This window comes from Littorina saxatilis, linkage group LG12 (assembly GCF_037325665.1).
Source record: "Littorina saxatilis isolate snail1 linkage group LG12, US_GU_Lsax_2.0, whole genome shotgun sequence".
NCBI classification, from domain to species: domain Eukaryota; kingdom Metazoa; phylum Mollusca; class Gastropoda; order Littorinimorpha; family Littorinidae; genus Littorina; species Littorina saxatilis.
This window is the reverse complement of record NC_090256.1, coordinates 69,639,249-69,661,418: the sequence shown is the minus strand read 5'-3', so window position 1 is coordinate 69,661,418 and position 22,170 is coordinate 69,639,249. Positions and strand designations below refer to the sequence as shown.

Sequence of the window (22,170 nt, the reverse complement as noted above, 5' to 3'; positions counted from 1 at the left end):
CATGTTAGGACCTGCATTTCTCACATTATTTGGGCTTCTACTGTGAAAGTCCGTTGCCTTGTTTTTGCTTGTTGCCAGTATGTACCCGTTGCTAGCTCAACACGCTTGAATGTCCACACAGATATAACAACAACCACTGATATCATACACACGTACCAGAAAGGTGTAGGTGCCTGGCTTGATGTCGGTGATGTCGATCCACTGACAGTCGATGTCCCATAGGTAGTTGTCTGAACAGTTCACCGAGAGACCTGCAACACGACAGCCTATTGTTAGCAACACATTGTAGAGCGCAGTGGCGGATTTAAAAGAGAGAGAGAGAGAGAGAGAGAGAGAGAGAGAGAGAGAGAGAGAGAGAGAGAGAGAGAGAGAGAGAGAAAGAGAGAAAGAGAAAGAGAGATCCGCCCTTGGAGCGCACATCTCAAGTCAAACAGGACATAATTTACGTCTGATTGCTCATTCGATTGGTCGCGATGGGAAGCGTGGAACATGGTCAGGATGTTGTGACAAGCTTGTCCCAGGTAAAGGGGCGCTTACTCTTCCAGACCGCTGAAAATCCTGACACAATTATTTCCGGAAAATGTCTATTGAGTTGTTCGATTTAATTGGCAACAGAGAGAAGAAAATAAAACACTCATCAACCGACCCGTATGTTATTGTGTAAGCCTTATCCAACATGTTTGTTTTGTTTTGTTATGCCTAAGTTCCCCTGCGTCACAGCGACAGCCTTCAGGCCTTGAAAAGCCCGAATACACGCATGCAGGAAAAAGAAAAAAAATGGTTAGCACAATTCTGTCGCTGCACGTTATAACCTGGGAATGCAGCCCCAATCTCCTTGAGGGAATTGCCCAATACAAGGGCAATAAGAGCAAACAAATACTAAGCTCCCCTACCTTGATCCCCAAAGCCAGCACACAGGAACTGTCTGCGCACCCCTCTGTCACACATGGTGTCCTCCAGACAGAAGCTGGCCTTTGACCCCTCGGCCAGTCTCGTGCCGTTCCCGTCCAAGATGTCGTAGTGCGCGAACACCTCCATGCTGTGGAAATGCCTGGGGCACAAAATGACGACACATTTACCAAGACAAAAAAGACGACACAATTACCAAGACAAACATGACGACACAATTACCAAGACAAACATGACGACACAATTACCAAGACAAACATGACGACACAATTACCAAGACAAACATGACGACACAATTACCAAGACAAACATGACGACACAATTACCAAGACAAACATGACGACACAATTACGTGGTGTAAATCCTGTTGTAGAAAAAGTGAACAGGATTATTAAGAAACACTGTTTAACACAAGAAGATGTAAACATGTAATCATAAGAGGCTGTATATGTACTTTGTAAAAACAAAATTGAATTTTAATAACGCAGAAGAGTAGCTCCGTCACAAGGGCAGTGACTCATTGTGCCAACAAACTACGCCGAGTAAGTAGGAATGAGAGAGAATATAATGACTTAGGGCTCCTAATATGGACCACTTTTTGTTTCATACCAGATAACTATATTTATATATATATATAGTTTCATAGTTGATAACTAGCTTGTTTTCTTGCGAAGACGTTTCATTTTGTGTTTGGTAGTCCTTCTCTCTTAGGTTAACCGTTAGGCCTAATTAGAATGAAATAGCTTTGATAGGCATTTAGCAAAAATTAAATACAGAAAAAATCACAAATGAAGCGGTGACAAATCACAGTGAAGCGGCCTTCACGAATCACTATAAAAAGCCCCCTATACTTCAAAATAACATGATACAACTTAGTGTACAAGTCAGACTAATTAATATGCTTTAGATTTATCTGTTACGGGTTGATGAGAGCATTATTTGAAGCACACCAGGAAATTAAAGAAGCTTATCAAAAACAGAGTGAAAATAAGTGAAATTATCAACTTCCACGAAAAGAAGACTTTTTGTTCTATTTTGTTTAAATCTTGAGGGCTAGTTATAGGTTATTTCCAGCAAGCTTCTTAATAAATTAATGAAAATAGCCTTTAGCTTTTATTTTTTTTCGATTTGTTGAAGGTGGTCCATATTAGGGGACTCGCACATACTTTGAGATTTTGCTATTATTTTTTGTTTGCAGTAGAAAATCGAGGTCAACACTGCTAAAATGTAACAAATACGGTCTTAGCTGTCATATATAGCAATTTTTGTTTGATAAAAGCTTTGGCTGTGGACAGAAACGAGTCCGTTTTAGGCGGCAAATTTAGAGTGAACGCTGCCAAAAGTGAGAAAAAAAAGAAAAAGCCTAACGGTTTTGAGATTTGTGTTTCTGCAACTGTTTTGACATGTGCAAGTTATCCAGAGAGGGTGAATATACAGCGAATAAAACTTTTTTGAGCGCTCTGGCGCCGTTAGTTTGTCAGAACAGGAGGTGGTCCATATTAGGAGCCGGTCCATATTAGGAGCCCTTCCCCTACATGTGACAGGTGTGTCACTGTCACTAATGATTTGCATGTGACAGGTGTGTCACTGACACTAATGACTTACATGTGACAGGTATGTCACTGACACTAATGACTTACATGTGACAGGTGTGCCACTGAGCCTAAGGACTTACATGTGACAGGTGTGCCACTCAGCCTAAGGACTTACATGACAGGTGTCACTGAGCCTAATGACTTACATGTGACAGGTGTGTCACTGACACTAATGACTTGCATGTGACAGGTGTGTCACTGACACTAATGACTTACATGTGACAGGTGTGCCGCTGAGCCTAATGACTTACATGTGACAGGTGTGTCACTGACACTAATGACTTACATGTGACAGGTGTGTCACTGACACTAATGACTTACATGTGACAGGTGTGTCACTGTCACTAATGACTTACATGTGACAGGTGTGTCACTGTCACTAATGACTTACATGTGACAGGTGTGCCGCTGAGCCTAATGACTTGCATGTGACAGGTGTGTCACTGTCACTAATGATTTGCATGTGACAGGTGTGTCACTGACACTAATGACTTACATGTGACAGGTATGTCACTGACACTAATGACTTACATGTGACAGGTGTGCCACTGAGCCTAAGGACTTACATGACAGGTTTGCCACTCAGCCTAATGACTTACATGACAGGTGTCACTGAGCCTAATGACTTACATGACAGGTGTGACACTCAGCCTAATGACTTACATGACTGGTGTGTCACTGAGCCTAATGACTTACATGTGACAGGTGTGCCACTGCCACTGTCCCTTGGCGACGTAGGGCCTGAAGTCGGCTTCCCCCCTGTTGTGGACGATGGTGGAGAACCTCAGCAAGCGCCGGTTGGAGTTACGCCAGTCTGAAACAACACGGTTATCGCCCTTGTCAACACGGTTATCGCCCTTGTCAACACGGTTATCGCCCTTGTCAACACGGTTATCGCCCTTGTCAACACGGTTATCGCCCTTGTCAACACGGTTATCGCCCTTGTCAACACGGTTATCGCCCTTGTCAGAAACAACACGGTTATCGCCCTTGTCAACACGGTTATCGCCCTTGTCAGAAACAACACGGTTATCGCCCTTGTCAGAAACAACACGGTTATCGCCCTTGTCAACACGGTTATCACCCTTGTCAACACTGTTATCGCCCTTGTCAACACGGTTATCGCCCTTGTCAACACGGTTATCGCCCTTGTCAACACGGTTATCGCCCTTGTCAGCAATCCAAAAACAGATAGACTAACGTTCCAACATTCAGAATAAAAAAAAAGAATGATTGATTTATTGAAACGTTTAATTCATGACAAAACAAAACATTCACAAGCATGTTGACCCTATGTTTCTTTAACGTGGACAGACAGACAAACACTTATTGTACAGATAACGAATCAGTAAGCTTGCTCGTGACTCATACATGTACTATTATTCTAGCCAGAGACTCTCTCTCTCTGGCCACCAACAGTCAACTCAAGACGGAAAAAATAGACCCGTCAACACGACAGTAGATTAAAAATCAAGCTGCGAATGACCTGGGTTAGACATGATAAAGCAACAAGAACGATCTGGCCGAGCGTAGAAGGGGAGGCTACATGTTGGTAGCTCAGTTGGTAGAGCACTGGACATGTGATCGAAAGGTCGCAGGTTCGAATTCGGGCCGGGACGGACACGGGTCAACTTTATGTGCAGACCCAGAGACGGAAGCCATGTCCCACCCCCGTGTCATCACAATGGCACGTAAAAGACCTTGGTCATTCTGCCATAAGTGCAGGTGGCTGAATACACCTAAACACGCAGACACCTGGGTAGCGCGACTCCGTTGCTGCTAGCTTTCCACTGGGAGGAAGCAACCCGAATTTCCCAGCGATGGGACAATAAAGTAATGAAAATGAAAAAATGAAAATGAAAATGAATGTTTTGTGATCTCTTTCAGTCCCTTCACTTATTGTCTCCCTTGAAACGCGTGTCTGTGTGAGTGTCCTCGCATTTGTGCGTTGAATGATAGGTCACCCATCACCATGGCGACTGTTGTTACAACAGTTCGCGGGTTCATGATACCGAGGGGGGGAGCTAACCCTCCGCCCTGCAGACTTTTGGACCCGTAACTTTGTTCGACATGAGTCCAGTTTTGCGTTTTCTGTTGAGAGTCTAATACGAGCTGTATATTGGAACCGTTGTGGCGGACAGCTGCTTTTCTTGTGCAACAGCGTGACGATTTTCTTTGACCGCGGTGAAATATCACCTAACTTCAGTGTGACACGCAACTTCGTCTGATTGCGCTCCAAGTTCGAAAGAACTGTAAGTAAATCTTGTTTCCAGTCAGTACTGACGCGCATTCTGTTTGCTGTCATGATAATATTAACATGATGATAATGGCAGGACATAAAATGCATTTTATTCTGTGAGTTTATTTACAACAGCACGAGGAAAGGGTAGTTAATGAACATTATCAGAGTGTGGTCAGAAAGTCCGTGTTCTCTGCAGAGAGAAGCTCATTAGCATAATATGCACGGCCGGGGAAAGGGATGGCGGGAAAGTCACTAGGGTGCATCTGTACCGTTGTTTTGACTTGCAGTGTCTCGTAGACTGTGAGCGTGTGATAAGAGGTCAGCCGGGGGAAAGCGGGGTGGTGACACAGTGGATAGTACTACAGTTGCCATGGTAATTTTGCACTAAAGCTTACAAATTCAAAGCTCGCACTAGAGCACGGGGGATAACCTGACATAAGCGGGGCAAAGGTTATACGCGGGGCCTGACACGATTGAAGGCACGTTTTGTCAGTTTTCTTGGAATTGTTTGATTTACGTCGGGATAAGGTAAGCTACAGATTCAGCGATGACTGACTTAATTTGTTTCTCGATGCATAAAATGTCATAGAGCGGTTCATATTTGCCCGTAAATTACCTTCAAATCTGAAAATGTCGGCGATCGAGCGCCGGAAATGGCTGTTCGATGGGTTTCGGAAGTAGAAATGTGCTTTATTTCACAAAATCAGCTCGTATTTGACATCGGTTTGGGATTCTAATGGACGATGGAGTCATTGAAGATGCAAAGAAGTGCTATTTCGGGGGTAGAATAAATCGACCGACCCTGTAGACGAGAGGCGGTTAAATGTGAGAGATGAGCGTACGCGGGGCTGCCGACCGCGAATGGGACGACAGAAGCGCGTGGGAACGAAATGTCAGAAAAGCGTTGAGTTGTGCAATAAAACGATTTGGTGCATCATTTCAATGGAAATTTTGATCAACCTAGAAACACACGTACCCTGTTGCCCTAAGATAACGGCACACACACACACACACCGTAGCACACTTACACACACAGACACATACAGTATAAACATACACACCGCACACTTAGTCGTTAGAGAGGTGCTTTCGGAGCTGTCTTTTAAGCCTGTCCTGAATTCAACGAAGTCGACTTCGCGAAGCTTTCGGAACGAGAATTCGTCCCTTAAAGGCACACTCAGCGTCCCGTAAACCACCACAGACACTGTCAGGCTTTTACACACAGTACAAACACCCTTTCGTTTAAACACTCACCGCTTGAGAACAACCTTGGTGCACTCCGTAAATAGCGAGCAATTTTCAAAGAATTTATTTTTGCGTGGTCGACCGGATTGTCTGATCAGACAATCGGACGGCTCGTTTTGGCGCTAGACCTAACTTTTAAAATCTAAATAATATAATATTGACAGCTTGTTACACAAACATTCTTAAATCATAAAAGAATTCTTTTTTCATTAAGACAAGATCAGTACAACTCGAAGTTTTGAAAGTTAAATAAAAAGGTAGCCCGGAAGCGTGTCCCGCAAAACGTGGTTCTTGTAGCATGTCGCCAGTTTCTTTGAACGGTCAACCGCCACGGCTCAGTTCATGTGACTCGCAACCGTTTGTTGCGTTTTAGATTCAGAGGTACACAATAACGTGCTATTGCAGATACAGCGAGTCGCATTGAAATCACAAACTGACCACTAATTTGTGAAAAAAAAGGAAAGTGGATCACACGGGTTCACGATGGCTCAGGGGTTAGATAAACCACGAAAACACGTGTGCGGTTTACGCGAGCTAAATAGCCATTCAAACGAACTGTGTCATTTAATGCTATTTAGTAAAGTAAATGCTATTGCAAGTGTGTTCAATAAGGTTAGAACTGTTTTTTTCATAAGAAGATTTAAATTGTTCTGTTTTGGGACGGACTGGGGCTTTGATTGAACTAATGTCAGCATAGCTTCGCGAAGTCCAAGGGAATGCACTCTGCTCTTTCGATTGTGATTTCTCCGTCCATCTTGAATCAAAAAGCACTCTTCTGACAAAAAGAACAACTTCGTCGCAGAGCTACGGCGAAGCTTCGCATGTCAAAACTTGCGAAGTGAAGTAGGGTACAAAGTACTTCGCCGTAGCTGTGGGTTTTTGGTATAAAGACTTCGCGAAGCTTCACCAAGTTGACTTCGTGCTCAATTAAGGACGGACTTTACAAGAAGATAATGACAGACATGACCTGATATTTACAAGCAGTGAATTCCAAAGGTATGCACCTCACTACACCCGTCCCAGACAAATTAATGATACATTGCAACTTTGATAACAGAACTTTGATAGCACATTTTTAGCAATTTCCTTGCAAATTTCATTGCTGTGAGTATGCCATCTGAGATTATTATCAACAATTAGTCCCAATAAACGGTGCTCAGCTACTTGTTCAATGGGGGGCTCATTTAGGGACAGACTCGGGAGTTATTTCTAAAAGTTGATGTTTTTGGTGAGTGCAGATTATCATGGACTTTATCTATCATTGAGAGAGAGAGAGAGAGAGAGAGAGAGAGAGAGAGAGAGAGAGAGAGAGAGAGAGAGAGAGAGAGAGAGAGAGAGAGAGAGAGAGAGATTAGTTCTGATGATTGATTTGATCAAGAAAATAATTCTAAAAACAAAAGACTGTATGTTACTGATCAAAACAAATGATGAATCTGCTGTCCCATTCGCGGTCGGCAGCCCCGCGTACGCTCATCTCTCACATTTGACCGCCTCTCGTCTACAGGGTCGGTCGATATATTCTACCCCCGAAATAGCACTTCTTTGCATCTTCAATGACTCCATCGTCCATTAGAATCCCAAACCGATGTCAAATACGAGCTGATTTTGTGAAATAAAGCACATTTCTACTTCCGAAACCCATCGAACAGCCATTTCCGGCGCTCGATCGCCGACATTTTAAGCTTTGAGGGTAATTTACGGGCAAATATCAACCGTTCTATGACATTTTATGCATCGAGAAACAAATTAAGTCATCGCTGAATCTGTAGCTTACCTTGAATCCCGACGTAAATCAAACAATTCCAAGAAAACTGACAAAACGTGCCTTCAATCGTGTCAGGCCCCGCGTATAACCTCTGCCCCGCTTATGTCAGGTTATCCCCCGTGTAGAGTCAAGAGCAATGATTGCTTTACATCTAAGGACGTAAACGTGCACGCGTGTGTATGTTTGAGTTTCAACACACTCTGAAATATCACTAGACAAAATAATAGCAATAGTGGGGTTAATCGCTATCGTATATTTGTTTAAAGGCACAGTAAGCCTCCCGTAAACCATCACAGATACTGTCAGGCTTTTACACACAGTACAAACACCCTTCCATTTGAACGCTCACCGAACGGGAACATCCTAGGTGCCCTGCGTAAAGAGCGAGCAATTTACAAAGAATTAATTTTGCGGATTGTCTCCTCACACAATCGGACCGTGGTGCGTTTTGGCGCAAGACCTAACTTTTAAAATCTAAATAATAAATTGACAGCTTGTTACACAAACATTTTTAAATCATAAAAGAATTCTTTTTTCATCGAGACAAGATCAGTACAATTCGAAGTTTGAAAAAAGAAAAGCCCAGAAGCAGGGTCACGCAAGGTCGTGGTTCTCGTAGCAGACGACGGTTTGTTAGCATCGCCAGTTCCTCTGAACAGTCAAAAGCCATCGCTAGAGTTCTTGTGAACCTCATCCGTTTGTTTCGTGCATAGTCAGAGGTACATAATAACGTGCTATTGCAGATAAGCTCACAGCGAGCCGCATTCAAATTACAAACTGACGACTGCATTGTGAAAAAGGGAAACTGGATCACACGGGTTCACGATGGCTCAGGGGTAAGATAGACCAAGCAAAAATAATTTCTTTGAAAATTGCTCGCTCTTTACGGAGGGCACCCAGGATGTTCTCAAGCTGTGAGTGTTTAAATGAAAGGGTGTTTGTACTGTGTGTAAAAGCCTGACAGAATCTATGATGGTTAACGGGAGGCTTACTGTGCCTTTAATATTAACAGAATGGAAAAACTACCAACACTGAGTAACGAAGTAAACAGCATGAACAATATTTTCATACATTTTGTTTTTATTACTGGATTGATATTTCCGTACCTGTAGGTATTTGAAGGGACTGTGATAGATTGGGACAGGAATGACGGTTGCCGCGATAATAAGTCAGTTTGAAGTTTTTTAATATAGCACAAATGTATTCATCCGTTTGCAAGCCCTCATATCTTAGGGGAAAAAATTCACACCAACCAACCCCTCCCCCGCCCCCCCCCCCCCCCCCCCCCCCCCCACCCTATCCTTAGCGGATTATGACTTTATTCAGCTATTCTGCACAAAAACAGAAATGCTGGAGAAAAACTGTTTGTTTCTGCAGCACTTCTGCATTATGTCATCTTTCGCGAGAGCAACGTTTTTTTCTGCAGTAAAAATAATATTGAAATCAAGAATGCTGCAGTAAAACGGTGATGTTGTTTTACTGGAGAAAAACTGTTTTCACTTTTTCTTCAGCATTTTGGCATTATTCAGTTATTCTGCATAAAAACAGAAATGCTGGAGAAAAACTGTCTTTTCTGCAGCATTTCTGCATAATGTCATCTTTCGCCGAAGCAACGGGTTTTTCTGGAGCAAAACATTTTACTGCAGTAAAATTGAAATCAAGAATGTTGCAGTAAAACGGTGCTGTTGTTTTACTGCAGAAACCCTGTTTACACTTTTTCTGCAGCATTTTGTGCTGGCTCATTATAATGTTGGAGCACGCGAGCCCCCCTCTGTCGAGAGATGGACTCATCCAGAATTACCAATAGTTGTGAGTGACACGAATGTAAGGGAAAGTCGCCAATCCCGGAACAGTCGGCCAACTTGGAACACCTCAATATGCGATCAACGGGGAACAATTCATGAACAATTGTTTTGCAGAAATGTCTAGTGACATTCCTTGATATTATTCCAGCAAAAAAAATGACTACAGCGGCAAAAAAAAAAGAGGTACGTTTTTTTAAAACTTTTCTTCCTTCTTCTTCTTATTTCTATCGTCTACAAATCGTATTATTACTCTTTATCTATATACCTTCACGTAAAATGTTGATTGCTGTGACAAACCTTTATAGATTTACAATAACTTGAACGGAACAAAAGATTTGAAACGTCACGTGTATCCAACAGAAAAACGCGAAATCCATGCAGGTGCCATGCGGCAATGATGGAACACATAAGAGAGGCAAACATGGAACAGTGTTCCAGCTTTGCCGCATTCTGTTCCATCTTACCCTCATCAAACAATAAACAGAACACTGCTGTTTTATTCACGTATTCAATTCTCTTTTCGGTTTTGTTGTGTTTTTCCTTTCTATAAGTTTTATTGAATGATTGATTGATTTGTTTGACAGTATTATGAGACCCGAACGGCGGTGGTTACCAGAAGAAATGGGCTGCGCTTTGTCGGCAGTGAAAAACGGATATATGGGTTTGCGTTGCGCATCCAGAGCATAAGTATGGTGTTACTGTCACAACTCTTAAAAGTCATTTAGAAGAAAACAAACAAATTTGCAAAAGAAGAAGTAAAGTTCACAGGAAGACCTTCTACATTAACACCAGAGATAGAACAAGAACTTATCAATAGCATTCTTGAAGCTAAAATAAATTGGCCAACGTCACCCCCATCGTTGTTTTGTACACTGTACATGGAGATTCTGGTCATTATGATTGCTTGGTGTCAGCAGCAAATGTAAACTTAAAGCTCGTCGAAGAGATCATCACGAAAAAAACAATCTTCTCCTTACAAGCAAAAGCTGGAGATTTCACTTACAAAAAGGCGTGCAGGTCAACAGAAAAAAAGGAAAGAATGAAGCTACAAAATCTTCTGCTCAGAGAAACAAGAGGGGAATATCTTCTGATCAGAGGGAAATAAGGAGAACATTTTTGACGATGAGTTCTATCCAGGGGGAAAGCACTTGGTACTGCTTCATGTGTGGCACCAACTCCCATGAGAACATGATACAGTGCCAGAGGTGCACACAGTGGGCACACGAGGACTGCGCTGACAGCAGCGAAAAAAAAAGGACTTCGAAATCTGTACTTAGCAATTTTTGTGTGTCTGCAAAATCAGTTCTTAAATCTGTTCTTAGTTATTTGCTTTGAGACTTTATGCGTAATGATTTTTACATTTAGTCAATTGGGCAGGTAGCCCTTTTATATCTATTTGTCAACAGAAGAGGGGTACAAATGAAGCTGCGAAATTTCGTGGTACTGCTTCATGTGTGGCACCAACTCCCCTGAGGATATGTTATAGTGCCAGAAGTGCACACAGTAATCACACGATGACTGCGCTGACAGTAGAAGACAAAGGACATTGTCTGCGAAATCGGTTCTTTGCCTATTTTTTCCTTTTTTTTTTAAGGTTTTGTTTTTCAGTCCTTTTTAGACCTAGCCCTTATTTATCTTTTTGTTTTACATTTAAGGCTTAAATTGTTATCCGATTTGTTATTTCCTTGGTAAAAATCAAAATATGATGTTGAAAAAAAGACATTTACATAAAATGGCTTAATCAAAATGTTATGACGTATTTATTTATCTTGTGTGTGTGGCAATGTGTGCTTGTTTGTGTGTGAATGAGAGTGTGTGGGTGTATATGTGTGTGTGTGAGACACAGACAGAGCTAGAAAGAGAGTCAGGGTGTGTTTGTATGTGTTCCGAGTTTGACAACACAGTGTTCCACTTTACACACCCATGCGTCCAACCTGGAACAAATGCAGACATTTTTATTATGATCAGTCTGATGAGTTGCGTGACTTTTATTTTATTTTATGTGGTTCGTTTATTTACTGATAGAGTCTAGTATGTGACAATATAAAGAACGCTTTGCAATATCCATTTTTTTGTCTGGTACGGCTGTTTCTCCTTAACTGTTCCAGGTTTAGCGACTTTCCCCTATTTTGTCTGTCTGACTTCCTTTCCGCCGGAAGTTCAAAGTTTCAAATTAAACAATGGCACCTGTCAGCAACTGTCACATTTTCCCGGACGAACGCAGTAGTCCACTTCGTGTTCGATTTGCTTCAGAAATTGTTCACGTTCGGCCGCCATTGTGAAGTTGAATATAATGCCCTTATGCTACACGCCTTCTGATTGGTACACTGCGGAACAAACTATTATACTATCCCAGGGGGCGACGAATACAAACGCTACTTTACAAGGTCGTTTTTCTCCAGAAAAACTGTCACAGACTATTCTGAAGAAAAAGTTCATCGCAATAATGCTGCAGAAAACCAAGTAAACATTATGCTTCAGAAAAACTGTTTTACTGCAGTAAAAAACGTTGCTTCGTCGAAAGATGACATTATGCAGAAATGCTGCAGAAAAGACAGTTTTTCTCCAGCATTTCGGTTTTTCTCCAGAATAAGTGAATATTGTCATAATCCGCCAAGAGCCAGTACAAAATGTTGCAGAAAAAAATGTAAACAGGTTTTCTGCAGTAAAACAACAGCACCGTTTTACTGCAGCATTCTTGCTTTCAATTTTACTGCAGTAAAATGTTTTGCTGCAGAAAAAAACGCTGCTTCGGCGAAAGATGACATTATGCAGAAATGCTGCAGAAAAGAACGGGTTTTCTCCAGCATTTGTCTTTTCTGCAGAATAACTGAATAAAGTCATAATCCGCTAAGGATACCCCCCCCCCCCCCCCCCCCCCCCTCCCCCCAAAAAGGGCAAGCGACTCACTGCGACTGTTGTTCTTGATCTCGTAGGCGGATGACGACAGGCAGTGCTCCTCCAGAGCACACTGCAGGTAGTTCAGCGGTCGGTCCTGGAGTCGTACCGAGTCCGACAGTCTGCGCAGGTCTGGCACCAGGTCCGGCAAGTCTGCACATCCGACACTTACGTTAACCGGGCCCTTTTAAAGAAAAGATAAAATGATCAACAAGTTACAATGAAACAACCCCATCGGAAACCCGACTGACCAGGGACACAATCAAAGAGGGGGGCGATGCTTTACCACGTGCACCGGAAATGGGCTTTTTGGACGTAACGTGCATGGGAATGGGGAAATTCTCGTAGCGTGCACCGTGCACAGAGGTCCGGCGTGCACCGTGCATGGCGAAATATTGCCTAACGTGCACGTGCATGGGCTGACAGCATTAAACAGTTGATAAATTGAATACTTTTGTATCGTTGACAATCGTTCAATCACTTTTCTTCGTCTTCTTCGTATTCTGTGTAGATATTCTTGATAAAAAAAAAATCTTCTTCTTCTCTGTAGCTTTATATTATGTCGGATCGCCATAAACAATAAAGGTCAAAATGCCAGAACAAACCACTAATTTGCTACTTTGCAAACAGTACACTGCATTCTGGCGTCGTGCACCGTGCATGGAGCTTTTTCAGTCGTAACGTGCACCGTGCATGGCACTTTTGGCCTCAACGTGCACGTGCACAGACCCCCCCATGGTGACCCTCATCAAACGGTCAGGAGAAACGGATTTATTCGAGGTTTTTTTCTTTCTTTTTGTTTTCACCCTAGGGGATGGGATGGGATGGTAGCTCAGTGGGCAAAGCAATGGACTTCTGATCCTCGGGTGGCGGGTTCGAATCCACGCCGGGACAGACACGGGTCAACTTTCCCATGTCAGTTACCGCTGTGGCACGTTGTGCAATGCGTGATGTATTGTGTAAAAAAAAATTCCATCTCACACGGTATAAATAAATCCCTGCGCCTTGAATATGTGCGCGATATAAATTGCATAGAAAAAAATATAATAAATAAATAAATCCCTGCGCTTAGAACTGTACCCACGGAATACGCGCGATATAAGCCTCATATTGATTGATTGATTGATTGATTGGCACGTTAAAGTCCTCAATCATTATGCCAGAAGTACATGTGGCTAATTACACATTAATCAATCAATCAATCAATATGAGGCTTATATCGCGCGTATTCCGTGGGTACAGTACTGTTCTAAGCGCAGGGATTTAAAAAAAAAAATTTTATGCAATTTATATCGCGCACATATTCAAGGCGCAGGGATTTATTTATTAACACGCACACCTGGGTAGCTCAACTCCGATTCCACTAGCTTTCAACTGGGAAAATGAAACCAGAATATCCCAGCGATAGGATAGTATCGTAAAGAAATTTAAAATGAAGAAAAGAACCAAACAAAGGAAATACAGTTCAAGGGACGCAATCATGCTATATAACTTTCCTGCAATCCGTTGTTATTTCCCTTCGAGCGCACACGCATGCAGAATAAAAACGTAATGCGCACACGAGTCAAGAGCACTAAATCAGAGACTGTAGAGTACACTGACTAAATGTATAATAATTATGCCTTTCTTTGAAATAATCTCTGCTTTTTGTCTGATCTAAGAGATCCACTGAGTTGAGAGATCTTTCGAAAGCTCAGCGACTGCGGCGAGCCAAGCTAGACCGGCTTGAAGACTCGACGAGTGTTTGAAGGACTTGCCGACCTAAAAAGCACGCGATCGCATGCACCGTCTTGAATGTCTGTGCTTTTCTATCGTCTGTAATCTGTTCTTGTGATCTATTCGACAATGTATACGGTTAGTCGGAGGTTTCGTTCTCACCCATCGTGAAATAATCTAGTGTGCTTCGGGATATAGAGTTAATCTTTTGCTCTCGTAGTCAGTGCCTCGATAGCGCAGTAGGTAGCGCGTCAGTCTCATAATCACGTGACAGAGCAATCTGAAGGTCGTGAGTTCGATCCTCACTCGGGGCATGAATTTTTTTCCCCCGATCATCGTTTTTTCGTTGTTTTTTTCCCCCAAATGAACTGCTGTTCTATGTCTTTTCATCTCTGTTTTTCTTTTTGCTTTACTGTACTGACCGGTTTAGTATTAAAAATCTTGTGGACAAAAGTAATTTCTGTCAGCGCAAGTGTCTTATTTGTGAGTTTGATAGCCAATGTGTTCTGATAGCCAATGTGTTCAGTCTTACTTTAGAAGATTATGACCAGGACATGGCATTTCTAGTACCTTCATTCAAAAATGTGACCTGCGTCCTCATTAATCAGTGAACCTAAAGTGAATACAGTTTATACGATGTTCTCCGATGGGCCCAGATGTTATTATTTGTACCTGCTCGGATGCAATGTTCCTCCTCCTCTCTCTGCTAACAACTTTTTCTTCGACCGCATTTTAGTTCAGCAATAATTCTATAAGGTAATGACTTTCTGGTAAGTATCCCCTTCCACACCGCACGGACACTCGGTAATTTGATCCTAACTAAGGGTATTGATGATTTTGTGTTTTGTTTTGTCGGATTGATATTATTGAAGGCTTTCAAAAATGCATAAAGATATAAGACATTCAATAGTCTATTGCATTATTGTATGTGATTGTTGGTTGTGAACTCTGATCTATGTTTGTATGCTTGTATTTTATGATTGAATTCGATGTATAATGGTTTGGTTTGTTTAATAGTATTTGTAGTCTTATTACAAGGCAAGCTGTTTGTTTGCTCCTCTATCATTTGCTTTTAACTCTTTTAACTCTTTGTGATTATTTTCTGATATTGTTTTACGTGGGTGCTGTTTGTTTGGACTCAATGATCTGTGATGTGTAATTGACAGACTTGTTTTTGTCCTGGACGTGTGAAATGACTTGTGGCATTTGAATGTTTAGTGCATTTGTGTAAAGTGCCATGGAACTGTCATTTTGGTTCTTAGGGACGCCTTAGAAGCATTTAATTAGTATTATAAGTATTAGTAGTACATGTATTAGTAGTATCATTATTATTGATGAACGAGACTGTGTTCCTTCTTCAACGCGTTTCATGTGCGTATAAATGTCGTGCCGAATTCACGTAATTGCCGATTCCGCGTAATGGGCAACATTGTTGCCCATTTTGCGTAATCGGCAAAACGCTGCCCAATACGTGAAATCGGCAGCGTTTTACCGAAATCGCGTAATGGCTTCTAAAATTTGCCCATTTTGCGAAATTGAAAGCTACTTTTTGATTTTAAAGTTCTCAAATGCCTGGGATATCATCTCACTTAAACAACTAGATACTCCAATGGATAGATATAGCAATAATCGATATGTTATGGCAAGTTATTGTAGAAAGTGTAGTTTTCGTGCATTTCTGGAGTTATGCTCGACACAGATCAACATAGACCATAAAAACATAGTAGGGAGGTAAAGCAATGTTAATGACAATGTTCTGGTGACACAAAAAGTAACAGACTGGCTGTCGGAACCCTCCCGGTTAAATAACTTTACACCTTTCTTGTGAAGTGTATTTATTTTCTTTATAATTATGAACATTATTCTTAACATTAGTAATCATATTATTCTTAACATTATGTATAATAATATTATTCGATTATGTATACTATTTATTCTTCACAGTATGTATACTAGAGTTTATATGTTAATCCATGTTCATATTGGATTTTGTTAATATTCGAGGATGGAATTAACAAAAAGCAATTCATGCTTACACTGTAATCCCGGCTTGTGGAAGAAAATAAATTCGTTCAAAGTCACTTTTTCTCTCTCCGTCGGAGTCGTTGTCTCTCAGTGTGTGTGTGTGTGTGTGTGTGTGCGTGTTGTGTGTGTGTCCTTAAACCTCTTTTCTTGTCAAATAAAGTTCCATCATAAACTCACTCTCTCTCTCTCTCTCTCTCTCTCTCTCTCTCTCTCTCTCTCTCTCTCTCTCTCTCTCTCTCTCTCTCTCTCTCTCTCTCTCTCTCTCTCTCTCTCTCTCTCTCTCTCTCTCTCTCTCTCTCTCTCTCTCTCTCTCTCTCTCTCTCTCTCTCTCTCTCTCTCTCTCTCTCTCTCTCTCTCTCTCTCTCTCTCTCTCTCTCTCTCTCTCTCTCTCTCTCTCTCTCTCTCTCTCTCTCTCTCTCTCTCTCTCTCTCTCTCTCTCTCTCTCTCTCTCTCTCTCTCTCTCTCTCTCTCTCTCTCTCTCTCTCTCTCTCTCTCTCTCTCTCTCTCTCTCTCTCTCTCTCTCTCTCTCTCTCTCTCTCTCTCTCTCTCTCTCTCTCTCTCTCTCTCTCTCTCTCTCTCTCTCTCTCTCTCTCTCTCTCTCTCTCTCTCTCTCTCTCTCTCTCTCTCTCTCTCTCTCTCTCTCTCTCTCTCTCTCTCTCTCTCTCTCTCTGTAACTATGTACTAAATGAATGAAAGAATTGTTTAATCAAGGCAAATAGGCTACACAAGGGAAATTCCGTTTTAGGTGCACGTCCAAAAATCAAGCGAAGTAATCTAGACACGCAGAACGTTACACTAGGCAGGAGTTACCTCCTATGCTGAGTGTTCCGATACGCGCAGTGTTGAAACGACGCTACTGGCCGACTCGGATAACAAATGCGTCTTCCTCGCACTCAAACGGTCTGTGTGGAAACGAACCCTTCCGAAAAATAACTCTAAAATTCTCCGAATACGTGCTATGATGCTTCAAGAACAAAAGTGAAGTGCGCGAATGTTCCATAAGCATTAGGTACATATGCTTAAAATCTCCCATTCTTCGTTCAGGACCTTGTGGCCTAATGGATAAGGCGTCGGCCTCCGGAGCCGAAGATTGTGGGTTCGAGTCCCATCAAGGTCGAATTTTTTCTTCATTATTGTGTTCAGAGATGTTTTAAACCATCATTTCTTTATTTTTAAGTCCGAAATTCTTTCTCCTGATTTTTGTTCCATCTATTTCTTACTTATTTAGAGAGACAACCATGTCATTTCGTATTCACGTACGTTGAAACACTTGCTTCTCTGTCTTTGTCATTTGTTGGTTTGTGCAGTGCAGTTGTTTTGTCAGTTATTCTCCTCTTTATCTGTTCTATCGTCTTTCTTCTTCTTTTTTGTGTGTGTATTTTTGTGTTTTTGTGCCTGAAGAAGACCCTTAGGTCGAAACGTCGCTGTTATTCGTTTCGTGTTCGTCATTTTAACGTGAGTACATTGCTTTTTGGTCTCTTTACTGATTTGATGAAGAAAAAAAATATGCTGTTATTTGTTTACACGCTTGTTGGTGTAACATGTTATTTGTTTACATGCTTGGTGTGTGTGTTTTCCTCCTCATCTCACATAGTTCCTTTTTCTGTTATTGTAACGTTGATATTTACATCGACAGGATTTCTGCCTTTAGGGTTAGAGGGAGAATCGAGACGAGGGTCGTGGTGTATGTGTGTGTGTGTGTGTGTGCGCGCGTGTGTGTGTGTGTGTGTAGAGCGATTCAGACTAAACTGCTGGACCGATCTTTATAAAATTTGACATGAGAGTTCCTGGGAATGATATCCCCGGACATATTTTTATTTTTTTCGATAAATGTCTTTGATGACGTCATATCCGGCTTTTTGTAAAAGTTGAGGCGGCACTGTCACACCCTCATTTTTCAATCAAATTGATTGAAATTTTGGCCAAGCAATCTTCGACGAAGGCCGGACTTCGGTATTGCATTTCAGTTTGATGGCTTAAAAATTAATTAATGACTTTGGTCATTAAAAATCTGAAAATTGTTAAAAAAAAAAAAATTATAAAACGATCCAAATTTACGTTCATCTTATTCATCATCATTTTCTGATTCCAAAAACATATAAATATGTTATATTTGGATTAAAAACAAGCTCTGAAAATTAAAAATATAACAATTATGATTAAAATTAATTTTCCGAAATCGTTTCAAAAACTATTTCATCTTATTCCTTGTCGGTTCCTGATTCCAAAAACATATAGATGTGATATGTTTGGATTAAAAACACGCTCAGAAAGTTAAAAAGAATAGAGATAAAGAAAAGCGTGCTATCCTTCTCAGCGCAACTACTACCCCGCTCTTCTTGTCAATTTCACTGCCTGTGCATCGAGCGGTGGACTGACGATGCTACGAGTATACGCTCTTGCTGTAAAAATGCAGTGAGTTCAGTTTCATTCTGTTAGTTCGACAGCTTGACTAAATGTTGTAATTTCGCCTTACGCGACTTGTTTTCTTTGATTCCAACATAATTATAATAGTATATATTCACCTACATACTGATTGGTTGCTTGACTGACTGTGAGTGTGAAACGTTTTTACGCATGCTTTTTACATTTAGTCAAGTTTTGACTAAATGTTTTAACATAGAGGGGGAATCGAGACGAGGGTCGTGGTGTATGTGTGTGTGTGTGTGTGTGTGTGTGTGTGTGTGTGTGTGTGTGTGTGTGTGTGTGTGTGCGTGTGTGCGTGTGTGTGTGTGTGTAGAGCGATTCAGACTAAACTACTGGACCGATCTTTCTGAAATTTGACATGAGAGTTCCTGGAAATGATATGCCCGGACATTTTTTTCTTTTTTGCGATAAATGTCGTTGATGACGTCATATCCGGCTTTTTGTAAAAGTTGAGGCGGCACTGTCACACCCTCATTTTTCAATCAAATTGATTGACAGTTTGGCCAAGCAATCTTCGACGAAGGCCGGACTTCGGTATTGCATTTCAGTTTGGTGACTTAAAAATTAATTAATGACTTTGGTCATTAAAAATCTGAAAATTGTTAAAAAAAAATTTTTTTTATAAAACCATCCAAATTTACGTTCATCGTATTCTTCATCATTTTCTGATGCCAAAAACATATAAATATGTTAATTTGGATTAAAAAACAAGCTCTGAAAATTAAAAAAATATAAAAATTATGATCAAAATTAAATTTCCAAAATCGTTTCAAAAACTATTTCATCTTATTCCTTGTCGGTTCCTGATTCCAAAAACATATAGATATGATATGTTTGGATTAAAAGCACGCTCAGAAAGTTAAAACGAAGAGAGGTACAGTAAAGCGTGCTATGAAGCACAGCGCAACCGCTGCCGCGCCAAACAGGCTCGTCACTTTCACTGCCTTTTGCACTAGCGGCGGACTACGTTCAGTTTCATTCTGTGAGTTCCACAGCTTGACTAAATGTAGTAATTTCGCCTTACGCGACTTGTCTATGATTACTTTAGGCTTCTATACTGGTAAGCGACTGACTAATTTGCTTTTTTCTTTAATTTTCTTCCTGTGAGCTCATGATCCCTCCCCCCCCCCCCCCCCCCTTACGAAATTGGCGAACACCCCCCCCCCCCACACACACACACACATATATATACACACACACACACACACACACACACACACACACACACACACACACACACACACAGCAATCAATACTCAAAGCGACTTGTATGATGATCTAGTGTGACGTCAAAGACCATCAAATCAATGTAGATTTTGATGTAGGGAAAGAATAGAGGAGCACATTACATTATGTCTTTTAAGTTTAGAACGATGCAACACATTGCACTGCTTTCCCTGCTGTTCATGACAAAGAGCAGGCGGTTTTGGAATGAACCCCACATCCACACTGACGGCTACTGGATTGGAAAAAAAAGATTTAAAAAAAGATAGAATGCTTACGTTCCAAAATTCAGAATACAAAAAACAAGCAGGCATGGGAATTGAAAAAAAGTTAAAAAAAAGGCTAAACATGACAAGTAAGCTTAAAGTCTACGGCGCGAAGCGCCTAGCCTTACTTGGGGGGCAGTCAGGCAAGGCGAGTGAGTTGGCCTGATAAGCAGCAAGCACTTACGCATGGCCAAAAGCCTTGTCTGTTTAGAGACGGTAAGTAGAGAGAAAGGGAAAAGTTATTTTATAAGCATGTGTCATCTTTGTTAAAGGATACTTGGGATTTACGGACTCGTTCTGACTGGCAAGTATCCAAACACACTCACACAAACGACCCGACAAACAAGACAGCTTTCGTTTTGGACTGGTTAAATCGTATGGCTGATCAGTTGATCATGGTAACCTCGTACACCGTAATACCCCCGGTACTCACAGGTAGCGCAGACGACGCCGGCCACCAAGGTGACTCTTGGACAGGTGTACTCGTGTGACGACTTGACCATGCTACACTGAGACAGGTCGCTCTCTGCCCCCCCCCCCCCCACCCCCCACCTCCCCACCTCCCCCCACCTCGATACTCACAGGTAGCGCAGACGACGCCGGCCACCGTTGTGTCTTTAGGACAGGTGTACTCGGGTGATGTCTTGATCATGCTACACTGAGACAGGTCGCTCTCTGCCCCCCCCCCCCCCCCCCCCCCACGCCTCACCCCACCCCAATACTCACAGGTAGCGCAGACGACACCAGCCACCGTTTTTTTCTTTGGGACTCACAGGTAGCGCAGACGACGCCGGCCACCAAGGTGACTCTAGGACAGGTGTACTCGTGTGACGTCTTGACCATGCTACACTGAGACAGGTCGCTCTCTGCCACCCCCCCCCCCCCCCCCCCCCCTCACCCCACCCCGGTACTCACAGGTAGCGCAGACGACGCCGGCCACCGTAGTGTCTTTGGGACAGGTGTACTCGTGTGACGTCTTGACACTGCTGCACTGAGACAGGTCGCTCGCCCCCCCCCCCCCCTCACCCCACCCCAAAACTCACAGGTAGCGCAGACGACGCCGGCCACCGTGGTGTCTTTAGGACAGGTGTACTCATGTGATGTCTTGACCATGCTACACGGAGACAGGTCGCACTCTGCCCCCTCACCCCCCCCCCCCCTCACCCCACCCCGATACTCACAGGTAGCGCAGACGACGCCGGCCACCGCAGTGTCTTTAGGACAGGTGTACTCGTGTGACGTCTTGACACTGCTACACTGAGACAGGTCGCTCTCTCGCCCCGTACATTTGACCGAGTAGTACATCTTGGGTTTCTCGTGGCCACCAAAGTAGTTCGTCTGGTATATAGATAAAAGAACAAAAGTCATTTCAGTTAGTTAGTTACCAGCTGCAAACATGAATGTCTGATTTTGACGCTCACTTTTAGACAAATGTCACGTATCTTCACGAACTCAAGAAGAACAAGTCGCGTAAGGCGAAAATACAACATTTAGTCAAGTAGCTGTCGAACTCACAGAATGAAACTGAACGCAATGCAACGCAGCAAGACCGTATACTCGTAGCATCGTCAGTCCACCGCGCACGGCAAAGGCAGTGAAATTGACAGGAAGAGCGGGGTAGTACTTGCGCTGAGAAGGATAGCACGCTTTTCTGTACCTCTCTTTGTTTTAACTTTCTGAGCGTGTTTTTAATCCAAACATATCATATCTATATGTTTTTGGAATCAGGAACCGACAAGGAATAAGATGAAAGTGTTTTTAAATTGATTTCGAAAATTTAATTTTGATAATAATTTTTATTTATTTAATTTTCAGAGCTTGTTTTTAATCCGAATATAACATATTTATATGTTTTTGGAATCAGAAAATGATGATGATTAAGATGAACGTAAATTTGGATCGTTTTAGAAAAAAATAATTTTTTTTACAATTTTCAGATTTTTAATGACCAAAGTCATTAATTAATTTTTAAGCCACCAAGCTGAAATGCAATACCGAAGTCCGGGCTTCGTCGAAGACTACTTAACGAAAATTTCAACCAATTTGGTTGAAA

General features: G+C 42.0%; 1 protein-coding gene and 2 non-coding genes across 3 annotated transcripts in view; 2 read left to right on the top strand and 1 right to left on the bottom strand.

The window, feature by feature from the left end:
- The window catches only part of LOC138982668 (lysyl oxidase homolog 2A-like), a 55,974-nt gene that overhangs the window by 3,611 nt on the left and 30,193 nt on the right, over positions 1–22,170 (bottom strand). The window contains exons 4-8 of the mRNA XM_070355991.1: positions 21,299–21,455; positions 12,472–12,612; positions 3,201–3,318; positions 894–1,051; positions 157–251 (exon numbers count right to left, since the gene is read on the bottom strand). Of these exons, the coding sequence (XP_070212092.1) occupies positions 157–251; positions 894–1,051; positions 3,201–3,318; positions 12,472–12,612; positions 21,299–21,455 (669 nt within the window). The remainder of the gene's footprint in view (positions 1–156; positions 252–893; positions 1,052–3,200; positions 3,319–12,471; positions 12,613–21,298; positions 21,456–22,170) is intronic.
- Positions 14,401–14,489, top strand: Trnam-cau (transfer RNA methionine (anticodon CAU)). The gene is given in 2 exon segments: positions 14,401–14,437; positions 14,454–14,489. It is a non-coding gene; the product is annotated as a tRNA-Met (tRNA).
- Trnar-ccg (transfer RNA arginine (anticodon CCG)) lies at positions 17,245–17,317 on the top strand. Its single transcript has one exon. It is a non-coding gene; the product is annotated as a tRNA-Arg (tRNA).